The 27,372-nt window shown below is 43.6% G+C and overlaps 1 protein-coding gene across 1 annotated transcript in view; it reads right to left on the reverse strand.

Annotated features, from left to right (window-relative positions):
• Positions 1 to 627: 627 nt before the first annotated feature.
• The window catches only part of ADCY10 (adenylate cyclase 10), a 152,892-nt gene continuing 126,147 nt past the window's right edge, over positions 628 to 27,372 (reverse strand). Inside the window, exons 17-22 of the mRNA XM_042462329.1 lie at positions 25,989 to 26,085; positions 22,473 to 22,588; positions 16,370 to 16,487; positions 13,984 to 14,179; positions 3,037 to 3,225; positions 628 to 2,135 (exon numbers count right to left, since the gene is read on the reverse strand). Coding sequence (XP_042318263.1) covers positions 1,947 to 2,135; positions 3,037 to 3,225; positions 13,984 to 14,179; positions 16,370 to 16,487; positions 22,473 to 22,588; positions 25,989 to 26,085 — 905 coding nt within the window. The 3' untranslated portion in view covers positions 628 to 1,946. The remainder of the gene's footprint in view (positions 2,136 to 3,036; positions 3,226 to 13,983; positions 14,180 to 16,369; positions 16,488 to 22,472; positions 22,589 to 25,988; positions 26,086 to 27,372) is intronic.

A 27,372-nucleotide genomic window follows, 5' to 3' on the forward strand; every position in this document is an offset into this window, starting at 1 on the left:
TCAGCTTGATGATATAATCAACAGCACTTTATTGATAGATCCAGAATCAGACATTGCCTCACTCAGCTTCTTAGCTGAGACTAACACACCCTACACCAAGACAAAGTAACAGAATTCCAAAAGCCAAAACCCCTCCCAAGCAGCAACCCGCCAGCGAAGCCCCTCCTGATTCCCACAGAAGTGAAAGCACTCCCAAGCTCTGAGCGCTCGGAGAGCCAGGCTTCAAGGCCAACTAGAATAAGACACCTGGCCCTGCTATGCACTACTATCACTATCTACACTTCTACTGCAGCAAAAGCCCATCATCCCAACTACTATACTACACTACAAACACTATCTGGTAGAATACTAACAGGATTCTAACAAAGGGGTACAACAAATCAAAATTATTATTATTATTATTATTATTATTATCCTCAGTCTGGCTTAGCAGTCTATAGTAGGCCCCCACTATGACATCCCTTTTGTTTCTCTCCCCCTTAATTCTTACCCAGATGCTCTCAACCTGACTTCCTAGATTTAAGTCATGGATCTCTTAACATGCATACACATATTTAACACATAAAGCTATTATAACCCCCCCCCCTGCAATTATAACATTCCAGTTATGAGACTCATCCCACCAGGTTTCCGTGTTAATAAATCATATTTATTATTCTATAATAAGAGTTCCAGTCCATCTTGCTTATTTCCCATACAGTACTCTGTACATTAGTGGAGAGACATTTAAGCTAAGTGTTTTCTTCCCGCTGTTCTTTCTTTCTTTCTTTCTTTCTTTCCTTCCTTCCTTATTTATTTATTTATTGTTCTCTAGTATTACTTGCCTTGCTCCTTCTCTAACACTTGGTCTTTTCTCCCCAGCAATTACTGAATTTTTGCCCTCCAAAATACTCTCTCCCCACCAGAGCCCAGTTTACAGCTCTGCACAGCTGTCTGCACAGGCCACTTACATCAGTTTCCCTCTGCCCTTGCATTGCCCTGTCCACATGACGTAGGTCCAAAGGCTGAATTCAAGTGCAGACTGTCTTCACGATGTAAGGCCAGTTATCCATCTAATCCAGACCATCCCTGCCTTAATCCAGTTTTTAAAAAGTCACTATTTGCTTAGGATCTTCCAGAAGCAACTTGCTGTGTTGCCCACTCCCAGAGTATTCTGGCCCCAAAGCCACCCCGAATGTCCCCCCCATTACCCAGATTCATGCCAACAGCTATCTACACTTGTGTCTTGCTGTGCCATTTGTCCCTACCGCTGTTACTGTGAGTTGCTCCCTCTGAGGTCATGAGGCACACAGCAATTTGATCAACGCTGGGCACCTTTCTTTCACCCTCAGAGGGATTGACTTGCAGTGGCGGTGTTGGTGGCCAGATAGATGCAACTTGAGTCTCCTCAAGTCATAGAGCCCTGTGAAGCCATGGAACAAACCATTCCTTAGGATCATGGAACAAACCATTCCAAATGGTCTTCAAACCATTTTCCAGTACTTAGAGACACACAGAAAAGTGAGCAGCAGTTGTTGGGGGCAATCGGAGATCGATGATGACGACGACGATGATGATGATGGGGCTGTATTTTTTCCATTCTTATCACAAAGATTCACTCTGGAGCCAACAGTAGATGTAGGGTTTTGTGGAACAGAAAGCATGAAAATACCCTTAACCATATGTAACCTCTGTTCGAAGACTTCATGTAGATAATACATTTGAAACTGAATTCCAACATTATACCTCAAAACATTAAGGAAGGAAGGGACTTTTATGTACATGCTACCTTGTTATAATAGATAACATATTGAGGTACATTTCCCAAACACTGGAATCTGGATTTAGCAAGGGAGAAACTGGAGAATGCAGAAGTACAATGGTGCACCAGAGTTTCTTGCTAATACAATGATGCACAAGTATTTCTTGCAGAGTAGATGAACTGGCACTAACATTTTGAGATTCTTTCATGCTAATGTTCCAGTACTGTCTGGTAAGTGAATACTTATATCCAGCTCTGGCACCTTCAGGAGATACTTGTTTTTAGAGAAAGCTCCCATCTCCAAGGCTGTCATGCCTACTTTCCACACAGGAAAATCTGGAGCTGTTTTTAACCACCAGTCTTCCATTGGGGATCTTCCAGTGAACCACCACTCCTAGGAGAAATAGACAATAGCTCAGAATATGACTTAATGAAGCCAACTTAGGAAAATGTGTGTTTAAAAAATAGAAATAAGAACAAAGGGTTTTATGTTACAGCTACTTGTCAATGACTACGCTGGGGTGGAAATCATGTGGTCCTCCAGATATGCTGGACTGCAGCTTACTCACCATTAACCATGTTGGCTGTGGTTAATAGGATTTGCAGCCCAAAAAACATCTGTAGGGCCTCATGATTCCCAAACTCAGCCTTCAGGAAAAGAGATTCCACCTCAACATTAGGAGGAACTTCCTGACAGTAAGGGCTGTTGGACAGGGGAACACACTCCCTTGGAATGTAGTAGAGTCTCCTTCCCCGGAGGTCTTTAAACAGAGGCTGGATGGCCATCTGCCAGGGATGCTTTGATTGAGAGTTCCTGCATGGCAGGTGGTCGGACTGGATGGCCGTTGTGGTCTCTTCCAACTCTATTATTCTATAATTCTATGATACACACTGGAACCATAAAAAGAATCATTTTGAGTTACCTGAATCCCATTCTGTTTGGATAGAAGTACAACGCAAGTGGGAAAGAGCAACTACATAAGAGCAATTCTCCTGATGTTTAATAACTTATGATATTGGTTTTAAATGTTATCCCGCACCCTGGACCTTTGGAGATAGAGTTGTTTGTTTGTTTTAATGATCCACAAATCAGTCAACCCTTTTTCACCAGCCAGTTCTGCCATGCTGTACCCAACTTTTTTACAGGCATATAATTACAATTTGAGTCCAGGCCTTTTTAAAACCTCTACTGTACTGAGTTTAGGAACAAATATACTACTTGTACCATGTTACTCTAAGATGTACAATTTATTGTCCAAATTTTAGTACTTCCTGATAGCCTTCCAAGATCTTACCTTGCTCATCTCCAGCCATGATCGTTCCAAATCATTTCCATACAGATCACTGTTCTGGAATGCCATTTCCAGAAGGCTTTGGCTGTTTTCATCATGTTCAAGCATCAGTTGGACATAGGCCTTCAAATGGAAAACCCTGGGATAGAAGACAGGGCTTGTCGAGCACTGAGTCATTACCTGCTCCAAATTCTAAGGAGAGCAAATTGAGAATTGTGTCAAGTAGAGTCAGAAGATTAACCAGAGACAAGATGAAAGACTCAATGAGACAAGGCTTTTCAGTTGTTGAACTACAACAGCCATCATCTCTCACTAGTATAACCATTAATGAAGTATGATGCTGACCAACAACATCAGAGGATGACGAGCTCCCTATATCTGGTATAAGATAAAGACAGCATGTTGCTGATCCTCCCTCCCCCCCCCCTTTATCTTTATACTGTATGTTTTTCAGGTTACAAGCATCTCCTTTGCATTATGACATTAAATGTGCAATGGTAGTAGTGGTGGAGGTGGTAGCAATAGATGGCTGATAATAATTAAACCTAGTAGAGAGATGGTTTTTTGTGCGTTTTTCAGGCTATGTGGCCATGTTCTAGAAAATTTTCTTCCTGATGTTTCGCCAGCATCTGTGGCTGGCATCTTCAGAGAATGCTTTGCCTGGAAAAAGTGGGTCTATATATACTGTGTAAGCCTGGGAATGCAGGAGTGATTTGTATGTGTATTGTTCTGTGCTGATGGCCAGCCTCAGGCTGGGAGGCTAATGCAAAAGAAGATTAATGTCTTCTAATTGGTGATCATTATCTGCTGAGAAAGCCCCTGACTCTGAATGGTTTCCCATTTGCATTTACTGAGTCCTTATTTTGCTAGTAGAGAGAAATTGTATGGTTTCAACACAGGTAAGAAGGAATTGAAACAGCCACAAAGAAGGAGGATAGATGTACATAGAGATTCTAGCAGTTTGTTGAGAGGAAAATGAGCATTATAGTTAAACAGTACTGGGATAAAGTATGCCAAGTGGGAGGAAGATTTATTGACCAATGCAATTTGAAGTTCCCTGTGCAGGCTTTTAATATTTTAAGGGAGAATGCATACTGCTGCACAAAATTCTCCCTCCCCCAATATTATAGCCCAGTTGAAAATTGTTTTTTGCATGGAAAACTAACCAAAAAATTACTATTAAGTGTAGGTGAAGCTGGTTTTGGAACAAAGTATAAACGAAGAAACTGACTCACATAAGAGTAGCAAGGATTATTCAATTAAACAGAGGCCTGTTCCGCACGGGCGTAAAGTGCATCCTGGGGACGTACTAGGGTTAGGGAAAGTGCGTGCTTTATGCACGCACCTAACCCTAGTATGTCCCCAGGACATACAAAATGGCGGCGCCCTATACACATAGGCGCCGCCATTATGACGTCACGAACGTGCCACCTCCAAACGGGGCGGCACAGACGTGATGTCTTCATGCCGTGCGAGGGCGCAAAGCGGAGCTCCTTCCGCGATTTGCGTCGCTGGCGCAGCCTTTAGATGGCTACGCCAGCAACGCAAGGGAGAAAGGGGCCGAGCGGCCCCTTTCTCCTCCTCCCCGCCGCCACTGGGTGTCCTTGGGGCTTGAAGCCCCAAGGACACCCCTTTCCAGGCCGTGGGGAAGCGGCCTTTTGCTGCTTCCCTGCAGCCTGGAAAGCGGCGGATCCGGTGGGGAAAGGAGCGCCTACAGGCCGCCCCAAAGGGGCGGTCTGTAATGCTCCCATGTCTCCTGAAATATCATGCACTGGGATGTAAAATGTTTAGTCTCCTATATATTAGGTAATTTGTGTAGGTATGCACTGTGTATAAAGCAAGGGACTATTGGAAGGGGTAAAAGAATGGGATGTTGAAAGTGAGTGGTGATTGATCCAAGTGTATAAATACAAACACATGTGGAATGTCTGAGGTGATTTGAATCAGATTGGTGAATGACAGTTGATGAAACTTAGCAACCAGTTAGGGTAGGTATAGGTAAAAAGAAGAAGGGAGTGGGTGAAGTGAAGATTAAGCTTAAGCGAGTCAGTTAGGCTTAGGAATTAATGAGCAGTATTTAAGAGTCTGACAAGCTGTACGGTCTGGTGTTATACGCTGGCCTCAGGGCAGAGTGAAGGCATGGTGTCCACATAACGCATGCCCCAATGCTGCCATGTTGTGCATCCAACTGCACGGTGGACAGCATCACATCACTCCTTTGGCACTGCGTCCAGATGATGCAGCATCAAAAGGAGTGCCAGAAGGTGCAGCCACCATGGCAAAGGTGCCCTTTTTGCGCCACGGAACTACCAGATCAGGGCTGTGGCATGTTGTTGCCGCTGCCCCAATCCAGTGCTGGAAGGAGGGCAGCAGGCCACTCCAAAAGGGCGGTCTCTTTAGCCCCTGAGTTAGTTAGGAATGGAGTGTGAGAGTGTCAGCTACATTCTAAATGTATTAAATATTACATTTGCCGCTTCTCCCTAGTCCCGAAAAGCTGCCCTGGCCCCAATACGTTGAGTAAAGGGGTGCGTGCAGGCTGCCCAAAGGGGTGGTCTGTACCCCACCACTGTGTTGTATTTGTATTTATATACTTGGACTCAGGAGCAGTGTTTATGGTGGCAGCAATGAATAAAGAGGCATGGTATTTAGTAGGGCTAAGATGCATAATACAGTGGGTATGTGGTATCTCCTGGGGTTTGGTTCCAGGACCCCCATGGATACCAAGCACCATGGATGCTCAAATCCCATTAAATTCAAGGACAGAGAGCCTGTACAGTCCGGCACTTTGTGCTGGCCTGCAGGTAAACTAGGGCTCAAGTAGGGCTGAGCATTTACATGCTCAAAGCCCTACTATCGCTGCCCAGCCACAATCATGGTGTGTACAGCACCTAAATGGCGCTGCACATGAGGGGTGTTATAATGCCATGCTGGGGCACCCCTTGTATGGTGCAAATTTTTACACCAGGTTGGGGGCGTGGTGTGCAGTTGCCACGTCCCCAACCCAGCGCTTCCATAGTAAAATGATGTCAGTTATATAAAATGGCAAAATCATGATTTGCTTTTTGGAATTTACATATTTTTTCTGATTATTTTCAAACCATGGATGGTTGAATCTATGGATAAAGAATCCAAAGATACAGAAGGCCAGCTATATCTCACACATGTACGTTAAGCACATTTATGAGATCCCCACAGTTGGTGGTCACAGCAGTCAGACAGGAGTAGGTCCTTACATTGGTGGCAGAGGCAAGGATAATGGAAAGCTGCTAACAGTGAGATTTATGGAATTTGGTGGCAGGAACAATTTAGGCAGAACCTCATACCTGATGAAAAAGCAATGGGTTAAGTGGTATCCCCCACATTTCCAAACAGCTATGTCAATTTGGGAAAAACTGCAGTGAGCTGAACAATTAGTCTTGCTAGACCTTTGCATGTGATTATGTGATTTGAGCTATTGCTATCAAAGGATAGAAATTCATTGTTGCTTCTAATTTTCATTATTGCTTCTTGTTTTTTGCTGACTGTCATTTTTTAAAATTTAAATAAATTGGAGAAAGAGGAGGGAAGTTGTGTATTTTCAGAGAGGTTGTGTATTTTTATAGTTTTTTGTGGGTTTTTCGGGCTATGTGGCCATGTTCTAGCAGAGTTTCTTTCTATGGATGCCGGCCATGAAAGCCTTCAACTTTACATTGTGTATTTTCACTCTAAATGCAGGATAAGAAAGAAATGGGGGGGGGGGGATAGAAAGATAAGTTTTAAAAATCAAGTTCAAGAGTTCATGCTCACAGAGCAGACGTTGTGGAAGGTGATACTGAAGAAGCAGATAAGAAAAAGTAAACATATTAGAGAAGCCTCACAGGAAAGATAGGAAGTTGCTATTGGGATGCACAGAAATGTATCCAGGTATTAGAGAAAGAACAGAAGATACAGATTTAGAAGGAAAGGTGGGCTTGGAAAACTTAATTTGGTTTTAATCAGCATAGCATATTAGAACTCAGGGTGGTTGGGGAGGTGAATCACATGGAAAGAAGGGGCGTATGAGAATAATAGAATCATATAGCTGGAAAAGACCTCAAGGCCCATCCAGTCATAGAATCATAGAATTGGAAGAGACAACATCTAGGCCAACCCCCTTCCACGCAGGAAATCTCAATCAAAACATACCTGACAGATGACCATCCAGCCTCTGCTTAAAGACTTCCAAGGAAGGAGACTCCACTACACTCTGAGGGAGTTTGTTCCACTATCAAACAGCCCTTACTGTTAGCAAGTTCCTCCTATTTTTGAGGTGGAATCTCTTTTCCTGTAGCGTGCATCCATTGTTCCAGGTCATGTTCTCTGGAGCAACAGAAAACAAGTTTGCTCCCTCCCCAATATGACATCCCTTCAAATATTTAAACGGGGCTATCATATCACATCTTAACCTTCTCTTCTCCAGGCTAAACATACCCAGTCCCTAAGTCGTTCCTCATACGACATGGTTTCCAGACCCTTCACCATTTTAGTCGCCTTCCTTTGGACATGTTCCAGTTTCTCAACATCCTTTCTGAATTGTGGCACCCAGAACTGTACACAATATTCCAGCCTGACTAAAGCAGAATATAGTGGCACTGTTACTTCTCTTGATCTAGACACGATACTTTTATTGATGCGGCCTAAAATTGCATTGGCCTTTTTAGCTACCACATCACACTGTTCACTCATGTTCAACTTGTGGTCCACTTGGATTCCTGGATCCTTTTCACACAGCCAGGTGTCCCCCATCCTATATCTGTGCATTTCATTTTTCCGCCCTAAGTACAGTACCTTACATTTCTCCATGTTGAATTTCATCTTGTTAGCTTTGGTCCAGCTTTCTAGTCTATTCAGGTCGTTTTGAATTTTGATCCTGTCCTCTGGGGTACTAGCTATTCCTCCTAATTTGGTGTCATCAGCAAATTTGATGAGTATGCCCCCAGTTCTGTCATCCAAGTCACTGATAAAGATGTTGAATAACACTGGCCTCAGGACAGAGTCCTGTGGGACCCCACTGGTCACTTCTCTCCAGGATGAAAAGGAGCCATTGTTGAGCACCCTTTGGGTTTGGCCAGTCAACTAATTACAAATTCATGTAACAGTTACCTTGTCTAGTCCACATTTTGTAAGCTTGTTTGCTAGAATGTCATGGTAAACCTTGTCAAAGGCCTTACTGAAATCAAGATATACTATATCCACAGTATTCCCTTCATCTACCAAACTTGTAATTTTATCAAAGAAAGAGATAAGATTTGTCTGGCATGACGTCTTTCTCTGCAACCCGTGTTGACTTTTTGTGATTATGGAATTGCCATCTAGATGTTCACAGACTCTCTGTTTAATGATCTGCTCTAGAATCTTTCCTGGTATTGATGTCAGACTAACTGGATGATAATTGTTGGGATCCTCTTTTTTCCCCTTTTTGAAGATGGGAACAACATTTGCCCTCCTCCAGTCTGCTGGGACTTTTCCTATTCTTCAGGAGTTTTCAAAGATTATTGCCAATGGCTCTGATGTTATATTTGCCAGTTCTTTTAATGCCGTTGGATGTAGTTCATCTGGTCCTGGAGCCTTAAATTCATTTAGATTAACAAGGTATTCCTGTACTATCTCTTTACTTATTCTGTACTAATCTGTCCTCTGCTCCATTGTCCTCAGGTTGAGCACCCTTTCCCTTTTCTGAGAAGACTGAGGCAAAGAAGGTGTTCAGTAATTCTACCATTTCTCTGTCTTCTGTTAGCATTTTGCCATCTTCTCCACACAGTGGCCCTACCGTTTCCTTCTTCTTCCTTTTGCTGCGGACATATCCAAAAAAGCCCTTTTTGTTGTTCTTAACCTCTCTAGCAAGCCTGAGTTCATTCTGTGCTGTAGCGTTTCTGACTTTATCCCTACACGTGCTTGCTATTTGTTTGAATTCCTCTTTGGTGATTTCCCCATTTTTCCATTTCTTATACATGTTCCGTTTAAAATTTAGTTCAGTTGAAAGTTCACTTAGTCATCCATGCTGGTTTCTTGAGACATCTCCCATTTTTCTTTCTCACTAGAGCTGTTTGAAATTGTGCCTTCAGTATCTCCCCTTTTGAGAAACTCCCATCCATCTTGAACTCCCTTCTCTTTTATTATTTCTGACCATGGGATCACCCTCAATATTTCTCTAAGTTTATTGAAATCCGCTGTCCTAAAGTCTAGAATGTGTGTCTGACTATGCCTGGCTTCTCCTTTCCACTGTATAACAAACTCCAGGAGAACATAATCACTTCCACCTAATGATCCCACCACTTGCATCCCAATTAACCAAGTCATCCTTATTGGTTAGGATCAGATCTAAAATAGCTGATCCCCTTGTTGCCTCTTCCACCTTTTGAACAATGAAATTGTCTCCGAGGCAAGGAGGAATTTGTTAGACCTTGAGGATTTGGTTGAGTTTGAATTCCAGCAAATATCAGGATAGTTGAAGTCACCCATCACATCTCCTTTCTGAGTGTGTAGTCATCTGTTCTAGAAATGTGTCATCTAATTCCTCCATCTGACCGGGGGGGGGGGGGGGGCTGTAGTAGCCCCCCCCCGTAACCTCCTTGTTGTTTCCCTCCCCTTTAATTTTTTCCCAGATGCTCTCCACCTGGCTTCCATGATTGATGTCCTGGATCTCTTCACTGGTGTAAATATCTGACATATAGTGCGATTCCTCCTCCTTTCCTGTTTGGCCTATTTCTCTTAAATAGGTTATACCCCTCTATTTCTACATTCCAATTATGAGATTCATCCCACCAGGTTTCAGTGATGCCTATTATATGATTTTTGCTTTTTTTTGTCATCGCACTGTTGACTCACGTTGAACTTGTTGTCTCCTAGGACTCCTAGATTCCTTTTGCATGTACTTATGTCAAGCAAGGTGTCCGCCACCCTATATCTGTGGCATTTCATTTTTTCACTCTAAGTGTAGTACCTTATATTTCTCCCCATTGAAATTAATTTTATTACTTTTGGCTCAACTTTCTAACCAACAGTATTAAAATCATTTTGAATTTTGAGCCTGTCCTCTGAGGTATTACCTACTTGGTGTCACCTGAAAATTTGATAAGTATGCCCTCTATTCCTTCATCCAAGTCACTGATAAATATGTTGAATAGCACTGGGCCCAGGACAGAACTCCATGGCATCCCTCTGGTCACTTCCTTCCAGGATGAAGAGGAGCCATTGTTGAGCACCCTTTGCATTCACCCAGTCAGCCAATTATAAATCCACCCAACAGTAGAATTGCCCAGCCCACATTTTACTAGCTTGTTTGCAAGAATATTGTAGGTGATCTTGTCAAAGGCTCTACTGAAATCAAGATATCCTACATCCACAGCATTCCCTCCATCTACCCATCTGGCCATTTTATTAAAAAATGATATAAGATTAGCCTGGCATGACTTGTTTTCTAGAAGCCCATGTTGACTTTGTGTGATTATGGCATTCCTTTCTAAATACTTACATAGGGGCCGCGGCTACCTCACGCCATGGCACCAATCTTGCCTCCAGAGAGCGCAAAAAAGAGCTGCAAAAAACAGCTCCTTTTTGCACCCTCCAAGGAGCATCAAAGCTGCAGTTACATGGCTTTATGACGCCCCTTCCAGGCTGCATCATGTGGATGCAGCACTGGAGTGATGTCATTATGGCACATGCCGTGTGGACTGGCACATGCCAAAATGCTGCCCTGGGGGCGGGGTTAAGGTTTCCAGCATGCAGACACTGTGCCCTAACTCCAACCACATGCCAGCACAAAGTGCTGGTCTATATTGATGATACCCAAGGACAACAGGTTGAAAAGCAAAAAAGTCTAGGGGGAAAAAACTAAAAGCACAGTAGTTTTGACTTGAAGTCTTCCTCAGTGGTCAGGAATGGCTGATTTTACTGCTTTGAAAAATATATAACACAATATATGTTGGGACATCCAGTCATAGTAAGTGAGTTGTTATCCAATTTGGACCCTGTGGGGTACAAAGAACTTGGATGTCCCACATGCAACTTCTCCTGTTCTCCAGGAATTCTCAAAGATTATTACCAGAGGTGCTAAGACTACTTCTGCCAGTTCTTTTAATACAGTGCGCTCGCATCAGCAAACATTATTATTATTATTATTATTATTATTATTATTATAGCGCTGTAGATTTGCACAGCGCTGTACATAAAAACAATAAATGTAAAAAACCTGCCTATGACATACAATCTAAAAATAATAGGATAATAAATATAAAATACATAGCAATACAGGAAATAGTTCAATAAAACAGGCAACAAAAAAGAACATCAAATAGCAAGTGAAAATCACACAATGCCTGGGAACGCTCCTCTGAACAGGATGGTCTTCAACTCTGTTTTGAAGCTGGTTAAAGAAGTGATGGCCCTTGCTTGTGGGGGAAGAAGGTTCCAGGAGTGAGGGGCAGCAAGTGAAAAGGGGCAAATTCGAGATGGGGCAGAGAAAATCCTGGGCTGGGACAGCCGACCTTGACTACCAGAACGGAGGGCTCGAGTGGGAAGGTAAGGAGAAAGAAGGTCTGATAAGTAAGGAGGGGCCAGCCCATGGAGGGCTTTAAACGTCGACAGCAGGAGCTTATACTGAATACGGAAAGGGAGGGGGAGCCAATGAAGGGATGCCAACAAAGGAGAGATATGGTCAGAGCGATGGGTGGATATGATAATGCATGCAGCTGAATGCTGGACAGAAATTAACGGACGGAGATGGGAAAGAGGAAGCCCAGCCAGGAGGATGTTACAGAAATCAAGTCGTGATACCCTCGAGCATGGACCAGAATCTTAGCAGTAGAGGCAGAGAGATATGGTCGGATTTTGGCAATATTGTATAAAAAGAAGCCTTGGCTGTGGTCTGGATCTGAGGGATACACAACAGAGAAGAATCAAAGATAAAACCAAGACTGTGGGCTTGCTGGACTGGTTGAATAGAAATGTTGTCCACACAGACAGAAAAGGAGTGTTGAAGGGTGGACTTAAGAGGAAAGACAAGAAGCTCTGAAAGTAGTGTTGGTTCTTCCGGTGCTATGCGCTGGAAGAAACAATGATTCACGCGCCCGTGGCATGCACATACCACCACTGCTGCAAGCACGAGCCCCATTACTTGTAATGGGGCTTGAGCATACGCGCTTTTTCTTTTACGTGGGGGGGGGGGAGTCCGGAACGGATCCCCGCATAAAAGAAGGGTGCACTGTACTCTTGAAGGTATTTCATCTGGCCCTACAGACCGAAATTCATTTAGATTAAGCCAATATTCCTGTACTACCTCTTTACTTATTCTGTGCTGTATTTCCCCTATTGCATCATCTGCTCCATGTTCCTCAGGTTGAGCACCCCTTTCCTTTTGTGAGAAGGCGCAAAGAAGGTAATCTTGCCTTTTCTCTGTCTCCTATTAGCATTTCACAGGTGATTAAAATGGTGAAGGGTCTGGAAACCATGCCCTATGTGGAATGACTTAGGGAGCTGGGAATGTTTAGCCTGGAGAAGAAAATATTAAGAGGTGATATGATAGCCTTGTTTAAAAATTTGAAAGGATGTCATATTGAGGAGGGAGCAAGCTTGTTTTCTGCTGCTCCAGAAAATAGGCCATGGAACAATAGATGCAAACTACAGAAAAAGAGATTGCACCTCAACGTTAGGAGGAACTTCCTGACAGTAAGGGCTGTTCGACAGTGGAACACACTCAATTGAGAGTCATAGCAATTGATAAAGTAAAAAGAAGAGAGATTGAAAAGAAAAGAAAAAAAACAGTCTGCTTGGGAATACTGAGGGAGAGGGGGAGAGGAGCATAATCACATCCACTCACACCATGAATGAGAACAGCAGCAGAAGGGACTTAATCACACATGAATCCATAGTGTAAAAGCAGTGAATTCTGGAGACATTGACAGGTTGCCCCTGTCAATGAAAAGGAGCACCCCAGGAACAGATAGAATACAAAGCAGCTACGTGAAGACAAAGTGTTGTGTCATAAGGTTACAGCCACAGATGCTACTGTCCTGCTGTAATTCTGCTTTGGCAGCCTCATGTGATAAAATCCTACTATGTGTTGAGTACAGTGATGGCTACTAGGGAAAAGAAGATCGTATAAAGGTTCAGCTGTGTATGATGCCTCACCTGAAATGTAATGTATTGAATGTAATGTGCCTAGACACTGAAAAGTCTATGTTCCTCCTTGAGGGGAATATACATCTGTAGATTTATGACGGTTTATATTAAAATAGCCTAAAGGAATAAGAGAGAGCCTGACAATTTTCCCATCTCAAGACTTAGGAATGCTTAACTGGAGTGTAGATCCTAACTCTGCCTGTTTGGACTATATCACTGATCACAATTTAGGAGCCCAGGTTACCAGATACAGGGAGCATCCAGACTGATTAAAAAGATGAGAAAGTCCCAGATTTTGTTCCTGTTCTTTCCTGTTTTATTCTGGAGATCCACACACATTTTGTTTATCCCAGGCTACTTTCTGGGATACTAGAACCCAGTACAGTCAGTTCCCACTTAGTCTCTTTGTACCAGCTATCCAGGTCAGTTTATTTAGCCCACTATAAAATCAGAATGAACAGGAACAAAATGTTGAACTTTTTAATCAGTTTGGATACACCCACAAATTAGTTGACAAATGCAAAAAAAACCAAATAAACCCAAATCCCTCAATCTTAAGGGAAAACAGTGAGGAACCATGCCTGTTTCAACTGACTTTATTCCACATCTATTCTGTAAAGCAGAGACAATATATGCTTTGTGACTTCTGTCTATCAAGTGTATTATATTTATGTATTATGTTTTAACTATGCCAAATATTTTGTTTTCATATAAACAGCCCCTGAATCCTCTGTGGGGTGTGTAAAGATGTGGCTTAATAATTTCTAAAGTAAACAAATATATCTTCCTGAGCTTGACCTCCAAACCCCTCACCTTTACTATCCTGTTGCGCATCTCACGAGCCTTATCAGGCTTTTCTTCAATGTATTTTCTCAGTAGCAGAGCTTCACACTCTACAAACTTGCAGAATCCATGATTAGCATAGAGGGAAGCACTTGTTCTTCTCACTAGCCTTCTTGCCTGTTCAAATGGCTGCATAAAGTCATCCCAAAGATGAAGCCTAGCAAACCTGTATGATAGACTTTTGTCAGTCATAGGTTAAACAGGAAGAGATTCAATTCTTTCTATTCTAAAAAAAAAAGTAGACTAAACGCTTGTTTTCACCACAGAAGAGCTCTGGGGCCTCAAATGCTGTGACATTTCCAGAGGTACAAATACATTGGTACAAATACGCAGAGGTACAAATACACAGTTTGGGGGTGCTCCTTGACTCGTCACTCCAACTGACAGCTCAGGTGGATGTGACAGTCAGGAGCGCCTGTTATCAGCTTTGTCTGATACGCCAACTGGGCCCCTTCTTGGAGCTGAGGGACCTGGAAACAGTAGTACATGCACTGGTAACCTCTCGACTGGACTTCTGCAATGCACTCTACATGGGACTACCCTTGTGCCAAGTTCAGAAATCTCAGTTGGTACAAAATATGGCAGCCAGATTGATTACGGGAACTTCTAGGAATGACCATAAAACACCAGTCTTGAAGTCCCTACACTGGCTGCTTATTAGTTTCCAGGCAAAGTACAAGGTATTGGTGATTACCTTTAAAGCTCTATATGGCTTGGGCCCAGAGTACTTGAGGGAACGCTTTCTTCCCTATTGTCCGTCCCGCACACTAAGGTCCTCTGGAAGAAATCTATTACAGCCAAAAAAAATCTAGGCTAACATCAGTTTCCCAGAGGTCCTTTTCTATTACTGCTCCAAAACTATGGAATGACCTGCCGGAGGAGATCCGTCACATTCCCACTCTGACAGCTTTTAAGAAAGCACTCAAGACGGATCTCTTCTGGCAGGCCTTTCCAACTTAGTTACCCTCCCCAGATATAGAGATATTTGTCCCCTCATCTGTCTATTCTTCACCGCCTATCTTTCTGCCTATTTTTTTTGTTTGTTTAATGTTTTTAATGTTTTTATACTATTACTGTTTAATTCTGTTTTAGTACTGGGAATGGGGGGGGGGTAGGTCTAGGGCTTGATTTTTAAAAAACTCTATTGTAATTTGATGTATTTTACTGTTGTAACCTGCCCGGATTCTTCGTGATTGGGCGGGCTAGTAATAAATCATCATCATCATCATCATCATCATCATCATCATCATCATCATCATCATCATCGGGCCAAATACATGTGCAAGAGAAGGGCCCCATTTACATATCCATACTTTCTGGCCATCTGTTGTGAGTACTTTAATTGTGTGTTCCTGCATGGTAAGGGGTTGAACTTGATAGCCCTTGTGGTCTCTCCCAACTCTATGATTCTGTGACTCTATGTTTTCATTACAGTGTGGTGGTGCATACAGAGACAGGCACTGGAAATCTCATTCAAATTCTTATCAGATTTCTTTTTATTTAACACAAATTTCCTTCCTGTTTTATATGTTCCTAAAACAACATTTAATTTAATTTGGTTACACAAGATCTTGTGGTATGAGAAGTAATGTGTAACTTGCTCATTGATTGGCACAGCTACCGTACTCTGGTAGGGTAGCTGTATTAATTAGCTGTATTGAAAAACAATAATCTCTTGAAATCTTAATTGGCAAAAGGACTCATCTCACTTCAGCAGGTATATTATTCACTGTTACCTCTCTAATAAGGCCATTGATATGGAGGTCCTGTTAGAAAACTGTGATAAAGTGCTATTGCTATTTAACCTATCAGAGTGTAGAAAGCAAGTACTGTGAGTGATAAACAGAAGTAGGTACACTGGATGATGATAGTATAATAAAAGATAAAACCTACATTTATTGTTCTAAGTAATCCATTCAGCAAAGCACAACCTATCAGCACAGAAACCTCTAAATCTGGTTTTTCATGCATGCAGATATGCTGTGATAGCCATCATGGAGTTGAAACCCTGGCTGCCACTGCCACCACTACCTGATTTCCCTATTCCCTACTTTTTCCAGCCAGTCCTCTGCTCTATGTCAGTATATGCCTTCTCATCCCTATCATCTGAGATTATAAAATGCAATGAGACACATCAGATCAACTGAAATTATATGGCATACCATAATTTTGACAACATCAGTACACCTACTGATATGAAGTGTGTGACTGTTCTAGCAGCACTGTCTCTCCCCTCCCTGCCCTGCCCCCCCACCAAATATAGTATTCTTGGCCAAAGCAGTAATGCGAGCTACCATGTTTTACTGCTCTTGCGGTCCTAGGAGTGAGATGAAAAAACATCAAATGCTAAATTTACCAAATTGCCAAAGAAGAATACAGTCCAAGCATAATGTTGTTTTGAGACATAAGAATGCAGTTAGTTTCGTTAGTGAGGACAAAGTCCATACAGTGCTGAAAAGGCCTAAATGCAAATCCTGCAAAAGAAAAAAAGGGGGGGAAAGGTAAACATGGCATTCCTGGCAATAGCTTCAACTCCAGTAATTCCACAGAAGAGACTGTGGTGTGAGCACTGACAAAGCATTCAGATGGCACCACTCACACTTTTCTGTTCTTCACACATACATACTGTGAATCTTCATCCAAGGACCATATATTCCAGCCAGTGGCCTACACTGGGTAACACCAAACCTAGTGATGCCACTGGTTCCATCTGCTGTTTATTGCCTCTTATTTTAATTTGTAACCCCGCTTTGATCCACTGGGAGAGGCGGGGAAACATAAATAAATTTATTATTATTATTATTATTATTATTATTATTATTATTACTACTACTACTACTACTACTATTATATTTCAACAAAATTTGAACAAATGAACTCCAAAAAAGATTAAAGGCAGTGGATTTATTTACAAGGACTGAGGGGAAATGGGTAAATATTTGCACAAGGAATTTTTGATAGTACAGTCTGCATTTACAGCTTGGAACTCACGATTTTGATCATTCACAAGGGCAAGGCCTGTATGTGCACATGGACTCCCCCTCCTCTCCATCCCCTCCTTGCTGCTCTGCAACTAGCCCAGCTGAGCCAGTTACAGGGCAACAGCGAGAGGAAAGAGAGGGAAGCTCTTTCTTTCCTTTTCTTTCTCCAAGGCTTTCCAGGACAACAGGGTCCAGAGGAAGAGAGAGTGAGTCCCCCACCTTCCTTCTGATGCTTCAGAGAGCTGAGGCAAGCTCTCTAAAGCATTGGAATGGAGGTGGGGGAATCTCTCTCGCTCTTCTCTCTCCCTTCCTTGATGCCTCAGGGAGCTTGCCTGAGGTGAGGAAGAGGGGTGAGAGAGCAGCATGCACAAGTGCCCAGGCTTCCTTATGATGCCTCAGAGAGCTCAGGCAAGCTCTCTGAGGCATTGGAGGAGGGAAGAGGCAAGCACACACTCACTCTTCTCTAGCCCCTCCATCATTCTCAAACTGGGGGAAGTGGTTATTTGTGAAATTTTCAAATTCACGAGGGTCCTTTGTCCCTAACCCCTGTGAATATGGAAGAATGACTGTACTTGTTTTTCTAGAATGGCATCATTCATTTTTGTGCACATTTCTTGCACAGCTGCTGCAAAGGACAAATTATTTGCTCTTAAGGCATGTAGCTGAGCCCTCAACTGCTGTATTTCTAAGCTCTGAGCCTCTATCTTAAGAGTTAACTCTACTTTTGCTTCTGAAGCTTCCTGTGCTACAGCCCACAATCCCCACAGGCAGTGCTGCCAACAAGCCTCAAAGATAATTCCCCAAACGCTTGGCCAAAACTCACCAAATCCTCACCAAATATTCAGTCAAAATCCCCAAAAAGTCCCCATAATGTTAATATGGCAATAAAACGTAGCCCTAATTGAATAAAAATAATTGGGACTTATTTCAACTCTCAAAATTACCATTAAAATCAACCAAAGAATCTTTCAGTCCTTCTAATACTTTTAAGATGTTTATTTTGACATGAAGGGGGTCTAGGAAGCTTTGTGCCATCTCAGACTGGAGCTGAAATGTGCAAAAGTCACCAAATCTTCACCAAAATAGAGCCAGGCACCAAAATCACACCAAGGGCTCTGAAAAGTACCCATTTTGGTGTGAAAGTCACCAGATTGGCAACACTGCGACAGGAGACGTTTTGGTGGTCTGGTCAGTGTATGCATTCCTGAGAGTTTCGAATAGGTCCTGATTTTGGAAGCACCCCATCTACCATGGATTCTTAAACTGCTTGAGAAGCCACTTTTCTTACTTTCCTACTTGCATTATTCCTGTCACTACTTTCTACCCAACAAAGAACAACCTCTATTTGCCAATGTTCCCTGTAGCTTCATGGCTACACAGAACAAGACATTCTACCAGGTGAGTCTTGCAAAACAAAACAAAAGATCTTCTGTGAATCCCACTTCCAGACTCAATCCTCAATAACACTGGGTGGTAGAAGGACCAGGGCACAGGGAAGATCACTGAGGTCCTTTCAGGGGGCGGGGGTGGTGATCGTTTGAGCACCACAATGTAAAACTTGTAAACAGGCATGCATTTGTTCTTCTCTAAATCCACCCTTGACAAGTTACTTCTGTGTCTGGTCAGTTCCCATGAGACAACAGGCACAGATTTACCAATATGACCTTGAACAAAGTCAGGAGTACAGCCGTAACAAGCTACAGGGAGTGGTAACATGGAGAAAGGTCTCTGTGTAATGGGGGATTTATAGTTTTCCTAACTCTGTGTGTGTGTGTGTGTGTGAGAGAGAGAGAGAGAGAGAGAGAGAGAGTGAGTGAGAGGGGGAGTGGCTGGATTCTAACAGGTCCCTATCACTCTGGTTTCCCAACCCACAATAGCCTTTTGGAACAGGTAATCCAGGTGTGGGGCTCACCCACTTTCAGTTCCCAGGGTATGGTTGGAGTCCATAGAGGTGCAGCTACAAGTCACAAACCAAATAAAGAAAGGGAGCAGACTCAACCCTTGATAGTTAGTCCTTGTATCTTAAGCCACAGAGCTCTCAATAACTCATATACACACTTTGGGTCACAATCTGAAAGTTCTAGATTTCTTTCCCTTTTTCTGCACCTCCAGATACACCAACATGCACTTTAGCACTTCCAGGGTATAGGGCAGTGATGGCGAACCTATGGCACGTGTGCCAGAGGTGGCACTCAGAGCCCTCTCTGTGGGCACATGTGCCGTCGTCCCAGCACAGAGTTTGTTACTAGAAATCCAGAAGGACATGGCACTTTGAATATTATTATTATTATTTGCAATAAATAAGTGGGTTTTGGGTTGCAGTTTGGGCACTTGGCCACTAAAAGGTTCACCATCACTGGTATAAGGCTTGCACACGTTTCTCCACCAATCTTGTTACCCCAAAAGCGGGAGTCCTAAGATGGCACCCACAGTTTATATTTAAATAGGGGAATTTTATTAGCTCAAATGACAGCAGCTGAGAGGGCTCAGGCAACTAGATCCCCACTTTAGTTGTGCATACCAGTTCTGAGAAACAGAACTCCAGAGTGGAAGTCCAAAAGTAATTTTATTTATGATACTCACTCATGCACACTTCCAAGAATTAATTATATAAGAGGTGATAGCAGATAGTGACTTAAAGGGATCACAGAGGATAATACTGTACTGATTGCAGATGTGTAGCTCTGATTGAAGGGACACGATGGTGTAGAAAATGGCTTAGTAGCTGCCTTAGAATTCTGGTGTAGCCAGTTTATGCTGAGGAGTCAGGCGAGTTGCAGACAGAGTGCCTGTCTGACCACACACAAGACTGAATTGGGGGTGCCTGGGCAGACATATTTATAGGGCAAAACATTTCTCAGGGCAGGTTTGGGAATGTAAATAGATTTCTAGGAGGGAAGAATGAGCAAGGAAGTTGACACTGCCTGGACAATCAGTGCAAATGTCCTTGGACAAAGAAGCATAATTCCTGGAGGGGATTCTACTTGGATTTCTGTTCATGTGCAAACACAAGGTCTATTGCCCACCATCACTCCAATCAGTGCAGGAATTATGCAGATTCTGATCTTGATTATTTATCCTGGCTATGTGTTCTGGAGCTCCCCCTTGCTGAGCTGCCCGGATCCCCTTATATGGCAAGACAATTTCTGCACTGGGTGCCTCTGCAGCTATGTGCTCTAAACATCCCTTTTTGATATCAATTTGATATGGGCACAGAGGAGGAATGCAGAGGGCTAGATCTTGTAGGTGGGTTAAAGACCGCCCGTTTGGGGCGGCCTGCACCCGCCCCTTTCCCCACTGTATCGCGGCCTCAGCTGCCAGACCGGCAGCCTCCGAGGCCCCGATCCGCTGCTTTCCAGGCCGTGGGGAAGCGGCAAAAGGCCGCTTCCCTGCAGCCTGGAAAGGGGTGTCCTTGGGGCTTCAAGCCCCAAGGACACCCCGTGGCAGCAGGGAGGAGGAGAAAGGGGCCGCTTGGCCCCTTTCTCCTCTGCGCCGCTGGTGCAGCCGTCTGAAGGCTACGCCAGTGACGCAAACTCCAGAAGGAGCTCCGTTTCGGAGCTCCTTCTTACGCCGCATAAAGGGCACTCTAAGCGCCCTCGCGCGGCACAAGGATGTCACGTCCCGCCGCCTCATTTGGAGGCGGTGCGGTTGTGACGTCATAATAGCAGCGGCCGTGTGGAATGGCCGCCACCATTTTGTGCGAGCTCCACATGTCCTAGGGTTGGGGGCGTCCAGAAAGGATGCTCCTTTCTAACCCCAGCACGTGTGGAGCGCACAGTTTTAGGCCCGTCTGTAACGGGCCGTAGTAACACTGGATTGGATCCAGTTCAGCCCAATCTGTTGTCCACATGCTAAAAGCCATGCCATCTTCTTTTCCTACAATGAGCAGCACATTTCTGTTTTCTGAGCCACTACTTCACTTCATTGTGGGCAGAAGCTACATGTAAATCCAGCCTAGCATGCTGCCACTTCTGCTGAGGACATAAACAGGTCCCCAGACTCATGATCAACAAGGAGGAATTTGCTCTTCCTCATTGGCCTGCATGGGCACCCCATTCCATCCTCAGCAGAAGCACCTATGGGAAACCAGTGGTGGCAGCTCTGAAAACTGCAAAGACCACCATTTCCTCATGGCCAGGAACTTCTTGTGAGAGTCTGCCCAACATGTGCTCACTTCTGCTGAGCTCAGAATGAGGTGCCCCTGAGAGATACCCTCTCTTTGTTGATCACATGGTCGGTCATCCTATTCTGACCTCAGCAGAAATGAGAGCATGCCATGCATGCTGTCACAGGGAGCTCCTGCCCATGAGGAAGCAGTGGTTGTGGCATCAGGGGGGCTGGGCCAGCAGGACTGATGTGATGTTGGCCCAGATATATGGTGTGCACAATGATGTGATGCCACACTGGCTCAGTGCATGTGGTCATGGTCAATCTGGGGCCAGTCGGGCATAATGCTCTGGACTGACCCCAATTTAATCAGACAGTGTAAACACACTTTCTGTCTCAATTAATATGAACTGTCATTTAAAAAACAAATATATTTCCTTTATCATCCTTTGGAACAGTGTGGTATTACAGGGGATGCAGCCTGCATTGGATGACACCCTATAATGGGGAGATGACACCTGGTCAACCCCCTCACACCATCCCCCATGCTCTGTCCCTCATGCACACTGCTCTCCCCCCTGCACGCTTCTTTGCCCACACACACGACACTGTCCCCCGTGTCTGCCACTCCATCCCTACATGCATGCACTGCTCCATTCCCTGCACACGCAACACTCTGTCCCCGTGTGCACACACCATTCCATCCCTCGTACGCTGCACCATCTCTTGCACTTGCGCATTGCTCTATCTCCTGTGTATGCGCTCTGCCCCCCCCCCCCCCCCATGTGCACTCTGGCCCCCATGCACCATCCCATCCTTTTCCGCATCAGGAAAAGGATGGGCCATCACAGGAAGGGAGAGAGTGTTCCCTCCCCAGAAGTTCCGCCCCTGGAAAACCCACACCCCCAGAAGCCTCACCACCACATCAGATGACACCTCCCACACCAGGTGTGGGAACACCACTGCTTTGAAATATGTTGTAAAACACTTATATTTGCAGATGCACAGTCAAATCTAGACTAATTCTGCTGTCTTCAAGAATAAGAGTGGTTTACAAGTGAGATAGCCCTCTTTAGATATTGGTCATTTGTTTGGTTTGCACCCAGACCTAAAACACCAAGGACTAAAGTTGTCATACTATACTCATATTTCCAGCCTGAAAATATGTTTTCTCTGGGAAAGCACTGAATTCTTTATCTTCAACCAATTCCCATCCAGCTGTGTACTGTGATACCATTTTTCCCCAATTCATGGACCTTCCTATCCTTTTTATTATTTTTACTATTTTGCATGGAGCATCTATGTGTATGTAAAACACATACTTATTTGAAACTCATGCCAAACTCACGATGAAAACCACTCAGGACTTACCCGCATAAAGAATAAGATTCAGGCAGCCAGAAATAAAGTATGCCTGCCCAATGATATTGTCATCTTGAATGGAAAGCTCCTCCAGCCAGCTCAGCACTTGCACAGCATCCTCATATCTAAAGAAAAGCAAACAGACAAAGGCTTTACTCTGCTATCTCAATCCTAAATCATAAAATCATAAAATTGCAGAATCATTGAATTGGAAGAGGCCTTATGAGCTATCAGGTCCAATACCCTGCCCACTGTATGATTTCCAGCTAGAGCATCCCCAGGAAGTAAGCTGTCCAGCTTTCCAAGACATTCAGAGAAGGATACCCTACCTACTCTAGGCAATTGGTTCCATTGCTGAACTGCTCTCACAGTCAAGAACTTCCTTGTAATGTTCAATTAAAATACATTCTTCTGTAACTTAAAATATATTTCCTTTATCATCCTTTAGAACAGTGGTATCACAGGGGGATGCAGGGGATGCAGCAAGAAGAGGCGCTTCCCCCACACCTTTTTTGGCACTCTGTACAGCACCATTGCACACTCTCATTGTAGCAGACAATGAAAGATCCTTCTACATCCATCTGTCTAGTTATTGGTTTACCTCTTTCACCCTGTAATAACCCTTACTGAGACAACTGCAGATTATAAGGCACACTGGTGTTTCTGAGAAACAGATTTTCAAAAACTAAAGCAGTTAGATAGAGCTAATTGATTCTAGCTCTGCCTTCAAGCAAGTCAGTGACTTAGCAAGAAGCCCCACCTCCTTAGGGAGCGCTCAGGGATAGCAGGCAGCCAAAAACAAACATATGTCCCCACATAAGCCTTAATGAAACCACAGTCAAGGAGTCAAGGATGAGCCCCAAAACACAGCTCACCTGCTCTCTCTTCAGAGACTGTTTATGTCATTGTGCATTTATCACTCTTCTTCATTTTCTCACTACTACTTCTATTTTTTTTGTCTGAAAAAATGTGTTGGGGAGAAAAAGTACAAAAAGAAACCTATAATGCCTTTTAAGTGTTAGGGCTAGGAGCCCCCATCTGGAAGCACAGGAGTGACATCTGTGTTGTTGCTGGCTGTTGTTGTTGGCAGTAAGGTGTGGTGAATGAAAGAGTAGGAGAGGTGAGAAAATGAGTGATATGAGCAGTGGAATGCAAGTAGCCAGAGATGGTCACACTACGAGTGTGTAATGTGAGGTGCGGGAGGGAGGGGAAAGTGAGTGGTGTGAGCAGTGCCACACAAGAAGCAAATGAGTTGACATTCTCACATACCTATGACATATATTTGTCTGTCACAGGATTTTCCATGAATAAAAAGAATTCCTCTTATTCACGGGATAATCACAGGATAATCATGTTGTCATGCGATGTCATGTGATAATCATGGCTTTATCACACGATGTTCATAGGAGCATCCTTCTATGTTCCCGTCTTTTTTGCCAGTGACATAAAGTCCTAAGAATGAGCCAATGTAAATTCTTATAATCCGTGCTAAATGGATATGTGGCATGAACTGCCAATTGTAAGACTACAGAATCAGAGAAAATCATGCTTTCTCCCTATCCACAGATAGAGGATGGAGAGCTTCTATGATGTATATATGCAAATTTTTAGTGAAGACAATAATCTATTATATATGTAAGTCAATTTAAGAATTGTTTTATTAAAAAAACAGCATCTATAATATTCTGAATGAATAGTAATAGTTGGGGTGGACAAATTTTCTTTAAATTTTGCCCCTCAACACTGCGATGCAAAGCCAAGGGGAAATATTTTTCAGGATGAGTTCTCCCTTCATGTAGAGAAACTATGGGGCCGTTCACACTACGTTATACACCAACTTGCAAACTGGTTTAAAAGGGGGTCGGTCATTCACACTTGTGCTGGCTTTCCTGGAACTCAAGAGGGGCTGGCACAAATCCCCCTTAACTAGTTTTTCCCTGCTTCTTTTACAAAACACTGGGTTTTATCAGGATGCTGCCAATGAGATCTTGCTTCCGATCCCATTTGGGGCATCCAGGAGGGAGGGGTTAATGTGCAGGGGACAGAGCATGCCTCCCCCTTTGCTCTCTCCCTGTCAGCCAAGCACCATTGTTTTTCCCTCTCAGCACTCAGTTCATCCTCCATCTTGAGGTAGAGAGAGGCAGGCTAGCTCCACCAGGCCTGCCTGGAAGAAGAAGAGTCCTCCCTTCATCTTGAGGGAGAGAGAGGCAGGCTAGCTCAAATATGCCTGCCTGGAAGAAGAAGAGCCCTCCCTCCGGTCCATCAGCCTTGGTCCAGGCCTCAGAGGAAGAGAAGAATGCTGGACCTGATCCCCTCCCCCCTCACCATTCCCTTCTCCTTTTGTGTCGTGCCTGAGGGCAGGGAACCGTCTATTATCCCCTCTGTTGTAAACCGCTCGGATTCCCAGTGATTGGGTGGTATATAAATAAATCCTATTGTTATCATCATCATCATCATCATCATCATCATCATCATCATCAGTTGTGGGAGTGAAAAAAGCAACTCCAGAAATGCAGTGGATTCAAATTCCCTGCGCTTTGTAAAGTGGTCTCTTTAAAGAGCAGCCCGGCTTTTTTCCTTTTCTGCCCATCAGTCCCCTTATCTGCACTGAGGTCTGATTGCCAGCTCGGAGCTCACGAAAGCCAAGGAGAGGGTTTTCCTGGGCACATAATTAGAAGGTGTATATATTTTAAAAATTTGACAGCATATGCACATATTTGAGATTGCATGGTCACAGTAGACTGCACCTTTAAATACTCACGTCATCAGTATGACAAAAGTGCATATGATTTGCTTGACATTTTTTTTAAAAAAAAAACTATCAGTGAGGCTGTGGGTTTAGAGTTATTTTTTCCTCTTTTCCAAGAAATAAAACCACAACAGACTCTGCTCCCAAGTTGTTGCAAACTAAAGCTCTCACACACATATGCTGAGAGATTATATTATTATATGGCTGAGAGAGGGTGACTCTCTCCAAGGCTAACTTATTCCAGGGTTTCTTGCTAAGGTTTGTTCTGAGGGGATTGCCATTGCCGTCCTCCGAGGCTGATGGGGGCGGGAGAGGGTTTGGCCAAACAGTGTGACGTAAATGCACATCATTTGATTGACAGTGTAAAAAAACCCTGAGGATAAGTGAAATGGCAACTCCATTTTAAATTGATACAAATGTAATGTGAACTTCATCAGGGTTAAATTGCTACAGAGAGATTCGATTGGGGTAAACATATTGGGAACTTTGATTGGGTATTGCATCATCGAATCTCTCTGGATCTACTCGTCACAAAAACACTAGTGTGAATGGGGCCTATGAGATGTGAGATGCTCCCAGCTGCCCATGTGAGCCTTTCCAGCTACCTGGACATCTTACAACAGCTACTGAACATGGTACAGTACAGAGTATTCCATAGCAGGGACAGAAAGAGTTGATGTGGAAAGCATTCTCCACATAGAAAATAGAAAGGTAAAAACCACATATAAAATAGAAAGGTAAAAACCACTGTTTCTGTTAAAAAGAGAAAGATATACCTGGTGCTGAGAAAAAGAGCACTAAAAAGGTCTAAAAGAACAATACAATCAAGCTTAGGTTTCTTCAACTGCTCACATAATTCATGGGCTCGAGAACCTACAAATAAAAAAATGCATAAAATTGTCTTGTGCTTGATTACAATTATTTCTGTACCAAAATTTATTCCACATTTTAAACTGTTTTCATTCAACTGGACAGAAAAAAAATCTTTTTCAGGAAAAAAAATCAAATGAGATAATTTCAGAGAAATTTATATGGGTGAATTTCAATTTTTTTGCTTATTGAGGAATCCAGAAGCATGTAAATTTCCTGTCTTTTACTACATACTCCTCTCTGTTTAACAGGAGCCTCTCCAGCTTCTCATGTCAGTTAAAGACCAGGAGAAGGCTCCTTCCACAGGACTTTTCACCTCAGGAAATGTGGGCAGCCAGGGAAGCTGGTGTGTAAGAAATACAGCACCTTCAGGCATCTTGCAATATTATAGTGAGTTCTAAAGCTGTTGGGTATAGCAACTCTTGCATGTTGAGACTCTCTAGACTTTACATATTTGTGGTAACTTTCTGTTTTTAGAACACATCCTCTTACTGCCTGCAAACACACCTTACTTGCAGACTCTATTTTGTTTTGCAGTCTCGATTTTGTTTTCAAGGTTCCATTTTGTCTCCCTGTTGTTAGAAGTTTGTGACCGCTTTAACTGCCCTGGCTGTCCTGCTTACCTCTACTGAGGGCAGCACAGCAGGGGATTGCACAAAGGAATACTCCAGAGTTCAGCCCAAAGATCACACAATACTAGTCAGTCAGTCACAGCACAGGGCAGAGGCAAGAGCATAGTCACAAGGTAAGTCCAGGGGTCAGATAACCAGAGTCATGAATTAAGTAAGAGCAAGGAACACAGGAATAACAAGGCTGCAAAACTAGTTGTCAGCTGCAAAGAATCTCTGCAGCTGGAGATCTTTAAAAGGCCTCTGCATCTCTCAGCTGAAACCTATTAGTTCTCCTTTTTGCTTCTAGCCTGGAAGAACACCTTAAAGACTCCTTGACCTGTCTTCACTCCACAGGTCCTAGCACCTACAGCCCATAGAGTCTGTTTCTCCCTCTGCACCCTCCTGAGCCTGCTCTGGGACTGTTGATCCAGGAAGCCCCAGATCTGCCCCTGTCTCAGCCTCCTCCATGTCTTCAGAGTTTGAGTCATCTGAGTGTGCCTCTAAGTCAGGCCCAGGGCAGTCCATGACACTGGCTCAATGCTAGGGAGTTCTGGAAACTGTAGTTTTGTGAGACATTCATCCTTTTCTGTCAGAGAGCTCTGGTGCCCAGGATTCCCTAGCATTGAGCCAGGTCAGCTAAAGTAGTCTCAAACTGGATTATTTCCGCAGTGTGTTTTGG

The sequence above is a fragment of the Sceloporus undulatus genome, chromosome 4, assembly GCF_019175285.1.
Source record: "Sceloporus undulatus isolate JIND9_A2432 ecotype Alabama chromosome 4, SceUnd_v1.1, whole genome shotgun sequence".
Classification (NCBI taxonomy): Eukaryota; Metazoa; Chordata; class Lepidosauria; order Squamata; family Phrynosomatidae; genus Sceloporus; species Sceloporus undulatus.